The sequence below is a fragment of the Thermobia domestica genome, unplaced genomic scaffold (assembly GCF_964235325.1).
Source record: "Thermobia domestica unplaced genomic scaffold, izTheDome1.hap1.1 HAP1_SCAFFOLD_234, whole genome shotgun sequence".
In the NCBI taxonomy this organism is placed as follows: Eukaryota; Metazoa; Arthropoda; class Insecta; order Zygentoma; family Lepismatidae; genus Thermobia; species Thermobia domestica.
The window spans coordinates 131,865-151,847 of NW_027655953.1; the positions used below are offsets into that span (position 1 = coordinate 131,865).

The following is a 19,983-nucleotide window of genomic DNA, read 5'->3' on the forward strand; positions in this document are numbered from 1 at the left end:
AGTTACATCGTGAAAGACTGCGAAGACCATTTCTTGATACCATTGAGCATGCTGTTTAACTTAACCTATTGGAAATAGTAAATTTCCAAATAAAGGAAAATACGTAGAGTATCTCCTACTCCGAATTCCGGTAACAATAAAAGGGAGATTGAAACTCCCAAACCTATTTCGATATTTATCGCGTATGTAAAAGTATCTGAAACTATTTTATATCAACGTATAATGAATCGCATCAGATTGTCATTACAGAATTCATGGCTTCGGTAATAGCAGATCAACGATAACAATCGAAGTGCAATAACTAATTTCATAGCTAAAACATTTGAATACGGAGACAAGTAGATGTAATTTATATAAACTTTGTCAAAGCCTTCGATGTTGTAAATCATGGTAGGTTGTTTACAAACTCAATCACTTCAGCTTTTGTTCTGGCCAAGTTACTCTCTTCAAATCCTCTTGAAAAATAGAAAATAATTTGTTATACATAAAGGTTGTAAATAGACAGGATATTTACAGTTATCAAGAGTACCTTAGGGATCCAATTTAGGTGGTCCACTATTGTTCCTTATGTTTATTAATAATTCATCTCATTGCATAAAAAAATTCACACATTATTATTTACAGATGACCTTAAAATAAGTATAAACATTGGACCTCGATCAGTATAAACATTGGATGACTGTAAACTGCTTCAAGATAACTGTAATAGTTGAGTGGTCCAGAACCAACGCACGTGCTATTTCGTCCTAGTGATAAAAAGCCTGCAGTCCTCGTTGGTCAAGTGGGACGAAGCTGTTAACTGCATAGAAATTTTTGTGCTCAGACATTTCAAAGTTCGTGCCGGAAAAAGAGCATGTGCGGGAAGTGTTACTTAATTACTTCATTTTGAAGAAAAGTGCTGCTGAAAGTTTTCGAATTCTTCGGAAAGCTTATGGTAAACATGCTCCATCTCAAGATATATGTGAACGCTGGTTTAAACGCTTTAAAGGTAGCGATTTCAATGTTAAAGACATCGAACGACCAGGCCAACCGAAAAAGTTTGAGCACCAAGAACTGCAAGCATTATTGGATGAACATGCGTGTCAAACTCAGACACAGCTCGGCAAAAGATTGAACGTTGCTCAGCAAACAGTTTCCAATTGTTTAAAAGCAATGGGTAAGGTTTTACAGGAAGAGAAATGGGTGCCACATGAACTGATTGAGAGAGAAATGGAAAATCGAAAAGTCATCTGTGAAGTCCTACTTCAACGTCACCAAAGAAAATCCTTTCTACATCGTATAGTGACTGGTGACGAAAAGTGGCTTTATTTTGAAAATCCTAAACGCAAAAAGTTGTAGGTTGATTCAGGTTAACTATCAACACCGATTGCAAGGCCAAATCGGTTTGGACAAAAGACAATGCTCTGTGTATAGTGGGATCAGGAGGGTGTAATGTACTATGAGCTTCTCAAACCCGGTGAAACCGTTAATAATGATCGCTACTGACAATCAATCTCAACCAGACTTTGATCGTCAAACGACCACAATGGGCAACAAGACACAGCAAAGTAATTTTGCTTCATGATAACGCGTCATCACACACTTCAAAGCCTGTTAAAGACACGTTAAAAGACCTAGACTGGGAAATATTAGCTCACCCACGCTATTCACCAGACCCTGCCACTTCAGATTATTACTTGTTCCGGTCGATGGCACACGCACTTTCTGAGCAGCACTTCCGAACATATGAAGAGGTGGAACAGTGGGTCTCCGAATTGTTTGCTTCCAAGGACACCCTTTTGGGACGAGTTCTTTTCGGACGATATCCACAAATTGCCTGAAAGGTGGAAGCAATGTGTAGATAGCGATGGGCATTACTTTGAATACCCTTTTGTTGTTCCTGTTGAACTTTTCGTATTTTCTTTGCGTACCAAATCCGCATTATTAATTGGTACGCCTGGTACTACGTTCGTACCAAGCTCGAATATACAAGCATTATATGGAATCCACATTCAAAACTAAATGTAACCAAGTTAGAAAAAGTTCAAAATAGATTTTTAAGCTATTTGAGTTACAAGGAAACGAAAATATGTTTAATAACATAAATCGAGGTGAAAAGAAAACCATAGGCAATGTAATTTTCATACAAACTATTTCATAATAATGTAGATTGCATGGACCTATTGAGTGAATTTAGAATTAATGTTGCAGTAAATGTAATCCGACCAGAAAATATCACTTTCCTTTTACTGTGACAGTCCCTGCACGAATGCTATAAGAAAATCATTAATACTAAGAGTGAATGTGTGTAACTGGATTCTCCAACCTGTTGTGTATTGCAATAAGTAAATAAATAAATAAAAATGAACAATAAATGAATAACCTGAAAGGTCGTGGATGTGGTGAGTATGTCATATACATAATTTAACCTTTTTTATGGATATCTCAGCCTTTCGTATTTTCCTAAATAATTCTAGCGCAGCTAAACACCACACGATAACAGTGGCTATTGCCTAGTTCCAAATCAACTTTGGAATTTTAAACACTGCTGTTTGAACCAGCGATCGTTCCAGAACAATCATCGAAACCATTATAGAATAATGTTTCTTTCTGGTTTCAATCACTTGGGGTGAAAATTGAAAAAAAAAAAATCATCTCGGACCAAAATGGTTCGAGATAGAGTTAAATAACATAATTTTTGTGCAATCTACCCGTTGGGCAATAAGCAATCAATATTGTGGGAAAAAAATCATACACAAAATTTCATAGCTCCAACATTCCTGGTTCTCAAGTTGGCAAAATTTGAAGATGTCCTTTCTCTCAAATCTTTATTATGTTATAACAGTTCTCCCAAATCTTTATTGTCATACCTTTTAATTTTTGTATATGCAAAAATAAAATATTCTTCCAATACTCTATTTTTATGAAATTTGGGAAAAAGTTGAAATATGTTATTAAAGCAATAATTATATTTGTCTTCATTTACTACATTTTTTTAGAACCTTGTCTCATTTTGTTTAAAATTGACTAAAGCAGTATCTTCAACATTTCTGAAAATTCTAATGTTACAGTTGCTCGTTGGGTAGAAGGGTGATAATCTCTTCTTAAAAATCTTCATTGATGAGTATTAATTAACTTACAAATGTGTTATAAAATTTACTCAGCAACTCAAATAACAATTTTTTGACTAGGTTACATGTTTGTTTATCCACTGTTATTAACCAAGCCTTTATTTAGCTCTTACAGACATTCTTCATTAATGAACCTTTATCTTACTAAATGCTGCGGGTCGGGGAAAATGATCGGTCTAGTACCTGGAAATCAGAGAAAAGTCAAGGAAAAAGATAAAAATAATTTTTAAGAACCCTGATTATGAAACTACCAAATTTAAATGAAGCACCCATATCAAATTTCAGAGTACATTCCAAATGTGATGGGGCAACTAGTAAAATTTAAGTGGGACAATCAAGATGACACTACAAAACTACAGCTTAACTCATATCATACAGCAAAGGAAACAGAACTATCAAAACAGCTCCGGTGTCAGATTTCAGGTGCAAAACGAGAAACTACTAATATATAAGTAGATCAGATAAAAAGAAATAACATTTAAACGATAAACCGTAATATTATCAAAATCGAATGAACTATATGGAATTAACCTTAATTAAGTGAATGAGTAATTCGTATCCGCTTTTGAAGGCAAACATTAGTAACACATGAGATGAATAAAATATGCTAATCATGACGTCAAAGCATTGTTGTATGTATACACGACGATTCACTAGTTTTCAACGTTAAAAAATGAAAGTTCATCTGTATAGGTCCTGTCCAAATGAAGACTGGTCATTACTGAAATTTCTACATTACTTTAGACTGAAAATGCCACGAAAAAGAATAGTGAGCAACGCACTCATTCCAAAATTGGGACATGAGTATATCAGAAATTGATGTCAAGTAACTAATTGACTTATTTTGAACTGATACACTATTCTAAACTAAAAATAATAATAATAAAACAAGGAGTGGGGATAAAAGTATCCCTAAAAACTTTGGACAATACTACATCACGAAATCGATGTGAAATATCTATACTCAGAACAAAATAAGAAATAAGTTGATATTTCGAGAAGCACATGTTACCTTTTCGGTACTTCGTAAATATTCCGCAGAGTCGTCTCTTATAATGCTCTATATAAAAAAATCGAGAATTTTTTGTTTGTTTTGTTTTTAATGGATGACAGCAATGGCATGTGTACGTGTAGGAGACAGAGGAAGAATGAAAAGAAACAGAAAAAAATACTGTTTACTTAAGATTGTAAAAAAGAGCATTTTTTGTGTAATAGAATAATGTATAAAATCAACAAATGAAACGAATGAAAATAGTAATAATAATAATAAAATCAAAACACGATTATTTCGTCATGTCCAGATTCATATCAGCGATTGGAGAACGTTATTTTGCATCTGAAGCTACATTCTTTTTCCATCGGTGGCACGGTGGCTCAAGGGTAGAGGGCTTACCTCTGGTACGTGGGGTACCTGGTTGGATCTCCGGTCAGGTAAGTTTGTGGTGGATAACATCCTGTCTGCGGGTTTTGTAGGGGTACTCCCGTTCCCTCCCACACTCTCATTCCACCAACTCTTATATCATCATTCACTTAACTTAATCATTGTCTCCCTTAGCCTAAAAAGCATAATCGTTGGACATTAAACTGAAAGATTTCATTTTTTTTCTTTTTCTATCGATAGATGTTTTTTGATTCTGTTAATTTCAGAATTTAACTTCCGATTTTACCAATAACATTATACGAGACATAGAAGCGTGGAATGTAAACCATTCCTCCGTATGAAAGAGAACTCGGAAGCTTCAGAACTGATTACTGCGAAACTAAACGTTTGACATAAAAATATTGACAGTTGTTGGACCTATACATTTTTTTTTTTTTTTTTTCCTGTCGTAAAAATTCATAAATTAAAATTGCTCCGGAAGTTACTTTATAATTTAAATACTCAACACGAAGAAGTTCATAAAGAATTTCCTTAAAATAAAACATAAATAAAATTTAGATTAAATACACTGTAACGAGACAAACACGCACAAGCAAACATAACAACAACAAAAAAAGTTACTTCATACTCATAAGGAATTTGTTAGAGAACACGTCAATTTTTACTCACAGTTCACTATCTGCTGCAGCCACTAGCATTAACTTTGAGCCGTGTATCTATTTGACATGAAAGGCTATTAGATGAAGATAGCAGGAACGGAGTCCAACGGGCAAGAACACACAGCGTGAAAATAATATCCTAATATTGCATCAGAAATGAGCACGGTATAGATCTTTCCGTGGTATACAACCTTTATTCCAACAGTGTGTAGCGTCAGCATTGATATTACAGCATGGTAATGTAAGTATATACACATATAATATAATGCAGAAATAGACTTCATCTTATATCACATATGGCGAATTGGTTGAAGAAAGCGCATGCAGTATAACTCCAAATGTAACACATCCTGCTACTTTCCCACAACAGCAAATTATCACAACTTAATTATATCAATATTATCATTTCTTATTATTTATTATTGACCTTGCATCATATAAGCGCAGAAATTTCTTAATGCCCATTAAAATGCATTCATTATTAAATCAGTATAAGGAAAGTTATGTAAAGCCAGAGAAACGGATTAAACAATAGCAACAAGCATTGTATGCTAATATCAAGAATCAAACCAATAGCATATCGAAAGCAATTCTGCATTTACGTTGTTACACCTATTTCTGCAACGGCATATTGTTGTTCCTAAATCCTGATATACTGTTATAGAGGTTATTGATTTCCGAAGGAAATAGCTAACGCAATCCTGAAGGATTTCAGAGTTGATGCCTTAGCTATAATAATTCATGCTTACTGTCAAATCGCCCTTAAAACAATATCTAATAGTAAAACTCGTACAACGAAAGTGGTTTATAAAATACAGGGTGTTTCAAAACAACACCGACAACGTTTGGGAGATGATTCCTGACACAAAGATAAGACAAAAAGTATAGATCAACCTGGTTGCACAAATGTTTCCTTTCGGAGTTACAGGTTGCCGGAAACATGAAAAAATGAACTTTAAAGGTCCAAAACTATGGGACCTACCCTTGTTGGGTCAAAACTTCACTTAGGAACTAGTATGTGCTCTATCCAAATATGCAAGTTTCACAATCCTGCGGCACTTACCCAACATTTTTTATAGATGTGGTTGGTGAGTACTTCAAATTATATGCCCGTAGCCACACTCTCTCTGCAAAAATTGTTGCGTGAGTACCTTAGGATTCTGAAACATGGACCTATGGACCGGTTGGTCCCATAGGTTTGTGGAGTTTATGGACTTATAAATTTCATTTTTTCATGTTTTCAGCAGCCTATAACTCCGAAAAGAAGCATTTGTGCACCCACGTTGGTCTACACTTTTTCTCTTATCTTGGTGTCAGGAATCATCTCCCAAACGTTGTGGGTGTTGTTTTGAAACACCCTGTATATTACTGACGATATAATAGCCCATTATTTGTATTGAAATTAATAATTATTAACTTTAGAGACTCGTTTGGGTTGTCCACCATCACGCATCCTTGTGCATGTAATCCCGGATTTGAATTCAGATACATTACATAATTATTTCTTGTTATACATTACATAATTATTTCTTGTTATCTTTTTTAGTCTATATAATACAATCTCCAAGCACCCTATGCTCCCACTTTGCGAACCACTGACTACCTTTAAAAACTAAAAGTTCATCAGTCTGCAAAATGAGTCCAATACAGAAAATATTAATAGACATCACTATCATAGAGTAATAAATTAAGATTAAAAAAAAAAAAATCTTTTATACGCAGTGCTTCTCTCTGTATGAATAAAAATAAATTGAATTGATATGTACGTTAAAAATAGATAGCTGAACATAGAACTTTAATGTGATGAAGAGAAAAGCACTAATAAAATTGCAAAACGGAAGAAAATTTGTCAAAACTCACCACTAGAATTCATATTATTTCGCATTGACTTCGATCTTGTAAGATCTCTAGGTTGCAAACTTTTCTTTGTTATCATTATGGACAGAGATCGTTTTAACTGAGGAGCTTCTTTAAAGCATTCGTTCAAATCAAATCCTAAAAGAACATGAAATAAAAACATGCCAACTAAATAAAAGTAAAATTGAAAAAGAAAGAAAGAAATTCTAACAGGTAATAATACCATGCATTTCTAATACCTTCAAATATAAAGAAAAAATGACAAAATAAAAATTCAGTGTTCAAACTAGAATCTGAAGCAATACAATTCCTTGCAACCATCTTAACAATATTTAAAATTATCTTATATTTTACATTTGTTGAAGTAGCTAAAAGCTTTCTCATAATTCTTTCGCTTATTGAATATCAACAAAAGACCATCAATCTTACGAAGGTGTCCAAAATGAAACAAACAAATAAATAACCCTACATGCACTTATAAAAAATGAAAGAAAAAGAAAAGGAAGAAATTCATGAAACTAAAAGTATTAGTTATAGGTATGTGACACTCATATCACTACAGTATTCAGTATTTGGGCTAATGAAGGCTAGCTACATGAGGTTGTTACTGTACACGAATTCTGTTTTTGCCAGATTCGCACTTTTAATAAGTATCACGCGATTGAATGGCAACTAAGTGCGTACAGATTGAACATATTTGGACAGTCAGAAATATTCAAGCTAAACAAAGAAAAGTTTTAGATTAATAACTCATAGTGGCGAAGCGCCGACGGAACTCTTCTCACTGATACAGATAGCATCTTGAAAAAATAGAAAGATTTCTTTGACAATCTGCTTAAACGCGGACAAAAATTAATGTTTGTAGAGAAAGCGAAATGCACACAACAGAACTGTATATTCCAGAGCCTAACCGAACAGAAGTAGAGATTGCTATAAAGAAATTAAAGAAACCAGGAGTAGACGAAATTCAGGTTGGGTTAATTTTAACTGGAGAGAAAAAATGATTAAACACGAGCGGCAGTTGGTCGTAGAAGATAAGAATTTTAGAAGAAACACATGATTTTCGAAAATAAAGTTTTAAGAAAAATATATATCACGCGAAGAGAGTAGCAAATGTGTGAATTTGGAAAGCTATATTATGTAGAACTTCATAATAGCTACTAGTCACCGAGAATTGAACATAGGCAAAATAATCGAAGATGGCCGAGGCACATCGCTCACGTAAGAAAGAAAAAAAAAGTAAAGAAAAAAACTGGCCAATCAGTTAATCCTGGACATGTTCATAGTCAAAATAACATTTGTGCAAGCTCACTTACAATAATAATATCTCACCTAAAGATTTTGCCTTTTCTTGCCTACTTTGTTCAAGTTGTTGCGTTCTTGCTTTTTTAGCCATGGCTTTCTTCGCATATACAGCATTCTTCATTATCACTGGCATATTGGCATCTATCCGTGCTTCTTCAGCAACTTGTTCAAAGAACACTGTAAATAAAATCAAAATATATATTTTTTCGCCTAAATTAGAACCAATATTCCTTACTACTTATACGTACAAGCATAAGTAAAAAGTTTTGCATTACTTCGGTGACTTACTCTCTTTATGCGTCAAGTTACAATGAAAGAGTAATCCAGTATAGCACTCAAAGTAGAGGCCATAGCTTCCTCTGTTTTTCATACACTCGCAAATTATCACCTTATAATTTAACATGGATTCATTTCGTATTCTTGATATTAGTTTAGAAATAAAGTATTAAAGTACAGATTGATTTCATACAGAACGACCATAAATACAAAAAAAAGAACATTTCAAGTGGCCGTACTATACCTGATACTTCATAATTCCTGTGAGAACTTCCGGCATGATTTTACCCCCCCTCCCCCCAAAAAAAACTATACGAAGATCGAGGAAAGTTTACTTATCCTAACTTTAACAGTTTACTTATCTAAACACTTTACCGTAACTTAATAAGATCTGCGCCTAAACAGTAATGCTACCGTACTTTTATCCATGGACTAGCTACTAGTAATATCGTCGCTAAGGCCGATGTCAAAATAAACCAATCTCTACTTTCTGATTTACTACTTCATGGTAATACTCAGAGTAATCACATATCGTAATCCTCCTTCACATTACAGAATGAATTTGCACCCAAATACCAAATAAAAATCACATTAAGCATGTCCAGGAAAGTTTATATAATTGTGATTTTCCAAGAGCTTCCAACACCTAAGTTGGTTGCTCACACAAGTTTCATATAATTTGTTGTGACTGATTAAGAAACATACTCTAATGTTGTTAATACACAGTCTTGTGATGCGTCTAGCCCGAACCATCAACATAAATTTCGAAAAAAAGAAAAATCAACGCAGAAAATAGATTTAAAAAATGCTTCATACGAACGGCATGAAAAATTTTAGAGGAAGTCGTATATAAACTAACTAGTAGTAACAAAGCTATGGTTTTCAAGATACTCCACAAGTTTTGAATAGAAATTGGAGAACGTTATCTTCAACGCAAATATACATCCATTTCAAAAACACATTCTTAATGTTCTGAATTAGATACTACTGAATAGGAACGTGACTTCCTCTAGATTTTTAAATACCGTTTCCTGCAAAGTCAATAATAGTTTTTGTGGCTGATGATCTTAATACTGATTTTTCCACAGATTATGTAACCTATTAAAGCCTCAAACGAAGTCAATTTCAACTTCCTTCGTAATTGCATTTTGGCTTCTTTTCGTGAGTGCAATCACGTCCTAACCATTGTACTAGAAACTATGAAACACTCGGTATATGCAAACAAATTTTTCATCAACTTTCCTAAAATAGGAGGTGCGGTGGCTCAGTAGTAGAGCGTTCACCTCCGGTGCTTGAGGTTCCTGGTTCGATCCCAGCTCGCGTCGTGTGGACTTTGTGGTGGACAAACACCGTCGTCGTGGGTCTTCTCGGGGTTCTCCCGTTTCCTCCCACTTTCTTCACTCCACCATTTCATTCATTTCTCATAATCACCGTCTCCTTTAGCCTAATCGGCATAACTGTGGGACGTAAACTTTAAAGATTTCATTTCATTTCCTAAAATAACTGCTTAAATCTCCAAATCACATATTAAACATATGTCTCAATCTTGTAAAATTCTATCGCAGAATCCTCACTAAAAGGGCATTTATTAGAAAAGCACAATGAAAAGATTCTAACCTTGAAATCTTAAAATTTCTACAGTGAAATTAATTCAATAACATACATTATTCAATAACATTCAATAACATGAATATACAAATTTGAGTGGATATCATATTGAGATATTAATGAATATGAAATAAATACCCACTTTTGTTAACATATACTGTCATATCATATTCATTATTTCTGTATGGGAACAGAAAAGAAGAAATAAAAATTATACTTCGAGTTCTTTTTTTTTAATAACTCCAGTAGTTGATATAGTTTGGGAAAATATAATGCCAACTTCAGAACAGAAAGAAAAAATTACACAAGGATACGAAGGAATTAATATAATTTTAATCAGCAAAATATAGGCATGTAACGTAATGTGAATTTCAAGTTACTGATACTATTTCAGAGCTAAATATAATACATTTCAATTTGAAAATAACAATCTGAAATAATAATTAAAAAAAAAAAAAAACTATCTTTTTTGGTTTTGCTACCTACCAGAATAGTACAAGTATCGCATTTATATCACAAACCTTTTCGGTGAGATCATTTACTTTGTATAAGCCCAATTAATGCTTCGGATTCCACTTTTAACATAGGCCTTATCTCTATAGCCTCGGTGCTGAAAAATGAATATTACTCCAACAAACTGTACCGTAAACCTCCAATACTTGGAAAAACAACTGAAAGATTACTTTAGCGCTGCATGATTTGGTTTCTGGGTGATACGGATGTTCCATTCTATCTGGTTCTGTCCAGCAGCTTGATGAAAATCTTGGAGAATTACAATATAAAAATAGTATGCTGTCCACTGAAACATTAATATATATAATGGCCAATATATATCACCTTAAAAAGGCTCCCTTATAGATCCATTGTCAATTTCTGGGGTGCACAAAGAGTCTTGCAACTGTGATGACAGTTGCGTAGGAATGATGAAGTGCAATGTGAAAAAAAAAAAAAAAATACAAATGTACGATGGTAATGAATGTTCGCCAGTTTCAAGCCATCGAAGAATCACCAACTATCCGAATGAAAATAATGAACCTTTAAAAACTATTAAGGACGGAAGATTTTGAATTTTTTATTAAAACAACCAATAATTTAATAATGATGTATATGATTTACATGTAAAATAACAACCGTTAATTGAACAAGTAATTTGTAGAAATAGTTCAGAAATGTAGATTTGATCTCTGATAGATCCAAGTTCGATTCCCGGCGGGAGCTCATGTGGTTCGGATTCCACGTTAATCAGTAGGTCCACGTCTCATATAGCCTCGCTGCTGAAAGGGACGCTAAACTAAAATCAACTCAACTCTTTATCTCAACACTCTCAGTCACTTTCAATATTCACTGTTTCAAAGCACTACAAGTCGCTGCTAACTTTAAAGTTTATATATTTTTTTTTAATAATTCCTTTGTATACCAGTAAATAGCTAATAATTATTTGTACTCTTTTGCCTTCTGTCCTGAAAATGACCAATGATGTTTAACTGAAATATATCAACTTATAGCGTTACATGCCACTGTTGAAAAGTTATTACATAAGACATATTTTATTTTAATAATTAGCTTTCCCCCGCTTAACTCCTACAACTTACTTCGAAGTTTCTTCACATCAGGTAGGATCTTCTCCCGTAAACTACTGAGCTCTTTATCATTTTCTTCCTTCAACACTCCTTCCAAATTATTTACAGAATTTTGTGCTACTTGTAGTCGCTGCTCTGCTTCTAACCGTGCAGCCACTTCTAATCTCAGTTCAGTTTCCGCCAGCCCTTTCTGAGCAAGGAGATCCTTAAAAACAAAAGAACAAGAGAACATAAGTAAAATATATGTTGAATACAGGTTCATGATGAAGGTACCTTACCTCACGTGATGAAATACAGAGTAATATTGCCGCTGTAAGTCCGAATTTACGAATGATGTCAGACAACCACCGATTAAGACAAACGTCTCAAAATAATAACGATTTGATACTAGCATTTTAATATCAGAAATATAAACCCATTATACGATAATTAACAAAACATGCTGATGGAAACGCACTTTAAAAAAGCCAGTAGGAATTTATGAAGCTGTGCCCAAAGAACATAAAAAGTTTAGATGGTGGCAATTCCAAGAGGGTGCACGTCGAACATTCCAAACATGTTACACAAGGTCTCAAAAAACATACAGTACTTAACTTAATAGCAATTACCCCAGGCAAGCACGTGTAACCAGATGATCGGACAGGCAGCCAATCGTACAGAAATGAATGTCTGTCTTCTGAGAGTGACTTTCCTTGCTCACTATAGAATATGACATACTTTGGTAATCGCTGACGAAGTCCGGCTTGCGGTATGCGCTGTTATACAGATGTTTGAAACGGCTTTGATCTGGAGATTTATCAGTCAAGTGTAGAAGACGCATACCGAGTAGAGCAAGCTGGGTGCTCTGGCCGTAGTGGCGGATCCACGGGAAAGACGGTGGCAGCAATCGCCCCTCCCCACAAAAGCTACCTTTTTATCTAAGCTCAGTTATTTAGCGTCTCCGAGCTATTTAGAACCACAATATAATTATTTTACCGTATCATATGTAAAAGGTACCAACAACTCTTGTATATCATTTGTATATTGTGTTGAAACATTTATACCTTATATAAGGGTCGTCTGGAAGGAGAGAATCGCTTCCTGGGTGAGAACATAGGCTCGACATACGGAGTTCTACACCAAAACAGAATAAAATAGTGCACTACTTTATTCTGTTTTGATGTAAAACTCCGGATATTGAGCCTACGTTCATCCTCCAGGAAGTGATCCGTCCCCTCCTAACCACCGTTCTGGATCCCTAGTGCTTGGCGATATGAGGATGCGCGTTATGCTGCTGGGTTATCGCAAAGTGTCCATATTAAGGTCAGAGAACAGGATTAACAACATTACGAATATACTACCTGAATGAAGACCAGGAAAGAGTGGAATGTGTGCCTTATTACTTTCATACCAGAATGAAATATGTGGGTCTCGTACGACGATTGCAAACACATGATAAATTTTCCCACTCATCTGGACGTCTACGGATATACACACATCCGCCACTGCATGCAAGACAAAAACGACTCTCATTTCAGAAAACCATCACCGTCCATTCTCGTCAATACTACAGCCTCTCTTTCCAACACAATTGAAGACGCTCTCGGCAATGGGCACGTCTCCGCGATAGTCATGAGAGATAAACTTAGGAACGAAGAACTGCCTCCAACCATCGATTGTTTATTATCCTTGTTCGATTTCTATCAATTGTTTATTCCATCGATTGTTTGCTGAAGTTTGGCGTACTTTTTACAGCAATAATGCAATAATATGAGAAGAGAACCTACAGTTTAAGTTGTAATCCGAACCACCGTAATAAGTTCAATCCTTTCCCACTGGAATGGAACTCGGGACCAAATGGGCTAGTGACTAGACCAGCGCTGAGAAAATCAATTGTTTATTATTCACGCGTTCACATAGGGAACTTGGTGAATGTGATTGCACTGGCGGTTGCAATCCTGTCAGTTAAGGGCTTCCTGTCACTCTTCTGCCCTGACCAGGTATCTCCGGTGCATCGCGAAGACACTGAGGGGCACATGTGCTGTGGGAACACTTTGTTTCCCATTTTGTACACCAACGATGGACCTCTAACATCTCATGATCCTCGCCAGCAGCTATTCTGCCTAACAACCATTGGGCCTTTCGTAGACCCACTATACAGCCAAGATTGAAATCATGTAATTGCACAATAGGTGTTCACTGGCACCGTTTCGATATTGCACTCACAGACTGTGATCTAAAGACAACAGATTCGAAAACACAACTACACTTGACAATTTATTCAGCAACTTTCAAACTACTAGCATCATGCATTCTACAGACACTACCATCATTTGCTCGTTATGATGGCCGCTATGTTGGGATCTTCAAACCATGATCAGCAAACTTTTTCCAAACCCATATCTGTGGTACAAATTTCGTTTGAATCTGACGATGTATACGAGATGTTCTTAACTACGTTTCAACTAGTGTAATTTACTCTATGATCAACTTATTATGCTTAACTCTTCTCAGTTACTATTTCCTACGAGTCGTGGTATCAGAAGTAATATCAAAATCCACTTTTTTCTATGGGTTTGCTCCAAGGCAAGAAGATCTCTCATAATCGAAACTAAAAATGCAAGTGATAAGACTTCTCTTAGGAACTAGCATGTGCCCTATCCAAATATCCAAGTTTCAGAATCCTGCGGTACTTCAGCAACAATTTTTGTAAAGGTAGTTGGTGAATAATTTAAATTATATGCCTGTAGCCAAACTCCCTCTATATAAATAGTTGCAGACTACCTTAGGATTCTGAAACATGTATTTTTGGATGGTGCACCTACTAGTTCCTAAGTGAAATGTTAACCTGACTCAGTTTTGGAGCTACGGACCTTTAAAGTTTTTCCCATGTTCATGTTCATGGAACATATTAGTAATTTTCTCTTCCTCATAAGATCTTCACTAAAGAGAACGATTGATATGAACGAAATCGTCATTTTTTCCATCGTCATCGAAATCGTCATCTTATTCTTTCTTCATTGCCCCTCAGGCCCGGACTGGCCCTGGCCCAGATAGCTAGGCAGCGATCGCCACCCAGACCGGGGCCAAATAAAAATTTTATTAAAGAGAGAAGGTCAGGAGGAAAAGAAAGGATGTGGAAAACGTGTGCGACAACTAAATTCTTGTGAACTGTCATGACGGCAATCTGCATACATCAAGCCCTTTGAGCGTTTCATTAAAATTTTGTTACGATTCACGTCCCCTATAAAGTAAGGATTTGCCACGCCAGTTTAACAATAGTGAAATCCAACAGGCTTCCTATCGCGGAATATAAAAAGGAGCCCAAAGTATAGTGGCCTGACAATACAATTCTTGAGTGTTTAGTTTCTTGGCCCAAGAAAAATAAGTTTTAAACCCAACAGAAAGAGACCTGAAATTACTTTTAAGATTTATAATATCATGGCGTCGAGCCGTCGCCTCTGTAACAAGATCCCGTGGTTTTGCCATTGTTGAGTCACTCATGAGTATTTGCTTTCATCTTTCAATAGTTACCAATTTTATCAGCCAAGAAATCGAGCCGCAGTTAGTTATTCAAAGTCACACTGTGAAGTAGTGTATGTTCTTATCATGTCGTTTCGAAAATTACCGTGGGAACGGAGGTTAGTACTGTTGTAACGAGTGGATTATAAATTAGGACTTCTTGAATCTACAACACTGATAAGTGAAAAAATATTAAATTCTTTGTATGTAGGTGTTTATTTCAAATAAAACTGTGGCTGCTGTTGAATCCGGCTTCACTGTTGTCTTTGGGTATTCATATACTACAATTACTATTACAGTAAGAACTGGATATACACATAAATTTAAAAAAAAAAAAAAAATGTAGATCGAAATGAAAATTCATTACACCAATTTCTGGTAGCAATATTCAGATTTACTATTGATAATTTCTCTCCTGATTTTTTATCACGTCGCAACCAAGTAGATAATTCCATTGAGAGCACCCTGTGGGCATATATGTGCACACGATTTGCTCAAATACACACAATCTGGGTACTTGACATAGTTTGTGAACCACAAGTGCTTACTCATATTAATGTCCTTGAGAGATTTTGTCGTGCTTGTTCCGGAAGGTATATCCCCCGGGAAAAATATTTCGGATTACGTGCAGTAGGCATTCCCTTGCAGCTTATCGTATCCCTTGTTCACAAATACTGAAACTACCCATGCTAACTTTAAATTAATTTGTCTGTAGTTCTTTATTAACAAATTACAAATTTCAGCCATCCCAAGGCGAGATGAAAAAAAAAAAAAAAAAAAAAGTATGCTAATGATTTCTGTCTGTGTTATACCCTGATTTTATATTATAATCTTTATGTTATAATGAACGAACATAAATCCCCCTCGTACGGTATGACAACTAAAGAATAGTGTACTTTATCTAAGATAATAGTGTGCTTTTATCGTGGGAAAACAGTGGGCAGTTAAGGTAATGGTGATTGGGGGATTGAGAATTCGGGGCCAACACAATGTCAGTCGCCGGGACCAAATAGTAGCCAGTCCGGCCCTGTTGTCCCTAATTCAAGCCTTGTCACAAAGAGGCACTCAAATCTTATAACGAAAAAAGTAATATTTGGAATGAAAAAAAGAAATGTTTGATACTTACATTTAAGGAAGACAAAAGCTGACTGGATTGCTGTGTAATTAATTCCTTTTCTTCTGCTAATATTCGAGCTCTCAGTTCATTTTCCTTATACCTAAAAAAGACAGATATTCTCGAGTGAATATCATAATTATTGTAGCCACTAGAGAGAGGAAACATTTAAGTCTTATCAGGGGCGGATCCAGGGGGGGCGATCGGGGCGATCGCCCCCCCAGAACAGGAAACTTTCTTATTTTATATATATAAATAAAACCCATCGCAAAGTTTATATCCCTTAAAAGTAGCAGTATGACAACCCACCGCCCCCCCAGAAGTCGGTCCTGGATCCGCCCCTGAGTCTTATGGATTAAAGCGTTTATAATTACGAAAACTAACGTAGAATATACGAGGGGGATTTATGTTCGTTTATTTGATGTTTAACCCTCTGTTTCCTGAGAACCTCCTATGATAATGTATTTTGAATTTTATATATATTACACCTAGGTTAAGACTGTGAATTTTCCATTGTCTTTCTGAGAGGCCAGCCGAGAATTCACTTCAGCCCAGGGAACGCAGCACAAAGGCAGCAGCGAATCGTTTGGTAACGAGTGACTGCTGAGAAAAAAAAATGGTTCAGTGTAGTAGAATGAGGATTCTCCTATTTAAGAGGAACACTAATTTGAACGTAACTCTCTGAAAGACTGCTTAAGTGTAAGGTGGAAAATATTTGTACAACAAATGAACTATACGAAAGAAAAACGTATTTGTTAGTAAAAATATAATTTCCTTGATTGATACTTGTGGTTTATGTAAAGGCTGGGTGAGTCGTATTTCTTCATTCTGAATCACATCTCTACCAGTGATGTAGAGGATCAAGGTTCGATTATCGATACATCCAGTAAGTCTCTAAATGAAAGTACTAAGCCCATAACAGAAATCTTTTACATTCTAGTTTTCTAATATAAGCGCACCCTTTCGATCCGTTTGAATTAAGACGGAATATGGTCAAGAGCCAAAAGTATTCAACTAAAAACCTACCCAACAAAGTCGTAGTGAAAAGATTCTTTCCACATCTACAAATTTATTGCACACCAGCCTTTGATAATGACATATAAAATATGGTTTCAATATTAAAGAAAATGTGCGTTTATTGTGTAGTTGGAAACATAATAAAACAGTATTACATAATGAACACATATTACAAGAAAGCTTTATGACGGTGTTCTGTTCTGTAGTGACAAAAAGTCTGTGCCAAAATACAGTCCTTACCTTATTGATTATTCAACTTGAGTAACTTATATTGGTTACTCCAAGAATACTTGCTTGAAGCTCCTATTGCATTCAATGAATCGGTTTACTAAATAACTGTGAAAGTCACTGCAACGCTTCCTAAAATTGAAACAGATGAACAAAATACGCTTCAAGCTCTCAAGAGTTAACTTATTTCTCTCACCTGCCCACTGTGAAGACATAACAATAAAAATTGCTTCTATTGATATGTATTGTTTGCTGGCAACTGTACTGTGACTATTAAGAAATTCTCTCAGTTGCATTGATTGAGCAATTAAAAAAAAATCTTGTGCCAGTAGTTCGTCATGAAAGTGTACACACAAAATATGCGAGATATATACGTTGTGTGTTCGTGCATATATATTTTGTATGTGTAAATATTGGTGTATATATATATATATATATATGCAAGTGTATATATGTATTATGTATGTATGACTATATGAAGAATTAGAATATGAGTTTATAGTTCATAAGATTTATGCACTTGTCAGATTCCATCTTATTTAGCTTGACTTAAAATGGACATGATCTATTCATTAAATAATGGACTGTCGTCTACATCAATACTTTATCTGTTAACAATTTAACTGTTTTTAACTGCTGACGACCATCAGACCAAATTAAATACTATCTGGATCCTCTTCATTGACTGACTGCTGAAAGAAATTTTCTGATCAGTTTAAATCAATCATTATGCAAAAGTAAACTGTAAATATTATATACACATGTTAAAATAAAAATCGGGATAAAATATATTACTATTTAAAAAAAAAAAAAAAAAGAGTCAGGACAATGTTTTCTTCTCAAAACGGGACAATTCCGATTGCTCGAAACTTATTGTCACTAACTGTGACATACCCATGACAGCTTCCTATCTAGATATTAGTGTGATTTTGATGTTTTTCTCGTTTATGAATGTCATCGCTAGTTACATGAAATAAAAAGTACTATTACATAATCCCCTTTCCGTTTTAACCAAGACAACGGGAATATCCCAGACTGTTTAAGGTACTTTGTCTATGGTGATATGGTCAGATATAAATACCCATATTTCAAAACTATATGTGGTTCGGATATTACGCTAAGTTGTACGAATGTTTCATACATCTTGGAGCTTCAACGAACGCTAAACACGAACAAACAAAAATATAGGACTTTCATATTAAATTATCTCATCCTGTATACAATTAATGTTTTAAAAGCATTAATTCTGACATGTTTTCGTATATGCCATTCTAGTTTCCTATTCTTTACTGAGCAATAATTTACAAAATTTTAAATTATTAGCTACATGCGTCTAGACCCTCCTTCCACACCATTTCTCAATCATCATCGTGCAGCTTTTCAGACATTTTGGTTGAATTTAATGTAAGAACCACCAGTCAAAATGTCTATCTAAATGAGCTTATTCGTACAGAAAAAATACATTATTCACTTTGACTTTTCTTTCTTTCTTTCTTTCTTTTTTTAGTCTGACGTCCCACGTCTATGCACCGACGCTAAAGGAGACAGTGCACTAATAATATGATTGATGATAATAGTGGAATGAGGAAGATAGGAGGAAATGAGAGAACCCTCAGAAAATCTACGCACACAGTGGTGGTTCACCACAAAACTCACTTGGCGGAAGCTTGGATTGGATTAGATCTGGGACCCCATGAACCAGAGATGAGCGCTCTAATACTAAGCCATTGTAGTCCTAGTTTGATTTATGTTAGTGATTTTACATTTTTGAGTTGGAATATATTTAAGTTGAAAATGCATTCTACCTTCTTACCTTTCCTCTATTTCACGTTTTTCTTCCAACAAAAATCGTGTTTCGTCCTCAATTTCAAGTAACTTAGCTTCCAACGTTTCTGACGTCTGGGAAAGGCGTACATTTTTATTCTCAGATTTTTGGAGATTTCCTATTATTTTCAATTTTTCTTCTTCTAGTTCCGACAAGCTTTTCTGTGGATAACAAAATCATGATAGAGCAGAATCTTCCATATTTCCATATCAAGCAGTTTACTTGTTCTTATACTAATATACTATATACTATAGAGTATTAGCTTATTTTCATAAATACTACCGTACACTTATAATTCAAGATATAGTCGAAAATATGTCATTTGACAAGTTTAAGTTTGTAAACATAAGATTATAAATTGTGTTTAAATAAAGTAAATCACACACAGTATACTTCAATAATAATTATGTTTTAAATAGTGTTACCAGTGCCGTGTCGTGGCAAATCATCGCCCGGGGCGAGGGTATACGACGGCGCGCCCGTACATATTAGAGGTCGACAGACCAGCCGCGAAGCGTCACC

General features: G+C 35.1%; 1 protein-coding gene and 1 long non-coding RNA gene across 2 annotated transcripts in view; one reads left to right on the top strand and one right to left on the bottom strand.

The window, feature by feature from the left end:
* LOC145676591 (uncharacterized) overlaps positions 1-19,983 on the bottom strand; it is a 192,536-nt gene that overhangs the window by 12,260 nt on the left and 160,293 nt on the right. Inside the window, exons 5-9 of the mRNA XM_081747425.1 lie at positions 19,450-19,622; positions 16,404-16,494; positions 11,789-11,981; positions 8,340-8,489; positions 7,011-7,145 (exon numbers count right to left, since the gene is read on the bottom strand). Of these exons, the coding sequence (XP_081603551.1) occupies positions 7,011-7,145; positions 8,340-8,489; positions 11,789-11,981; positions 16,404-16,494; positions 19,450-19,622 (742 nt within the window). The remainder of the gene's footprint in view (positions 1-7,010; positions 7,146-8,339; positions 8,490-11,788; positions 11,982-16,403; positions 16,495-19,449; positions 19,623-19,983) is intronic.
* LOC145676593 (uncharacterized) lies at positions 5,222-19,851 on the top strand. The gene is made up of 2 exons (XR_014129410.1): positions 5,222-5,391; positions 19,144-19,851. It is a non-coding gene; the product is annotated as an uncharacterized LOC145676593 (long non-coding RNA).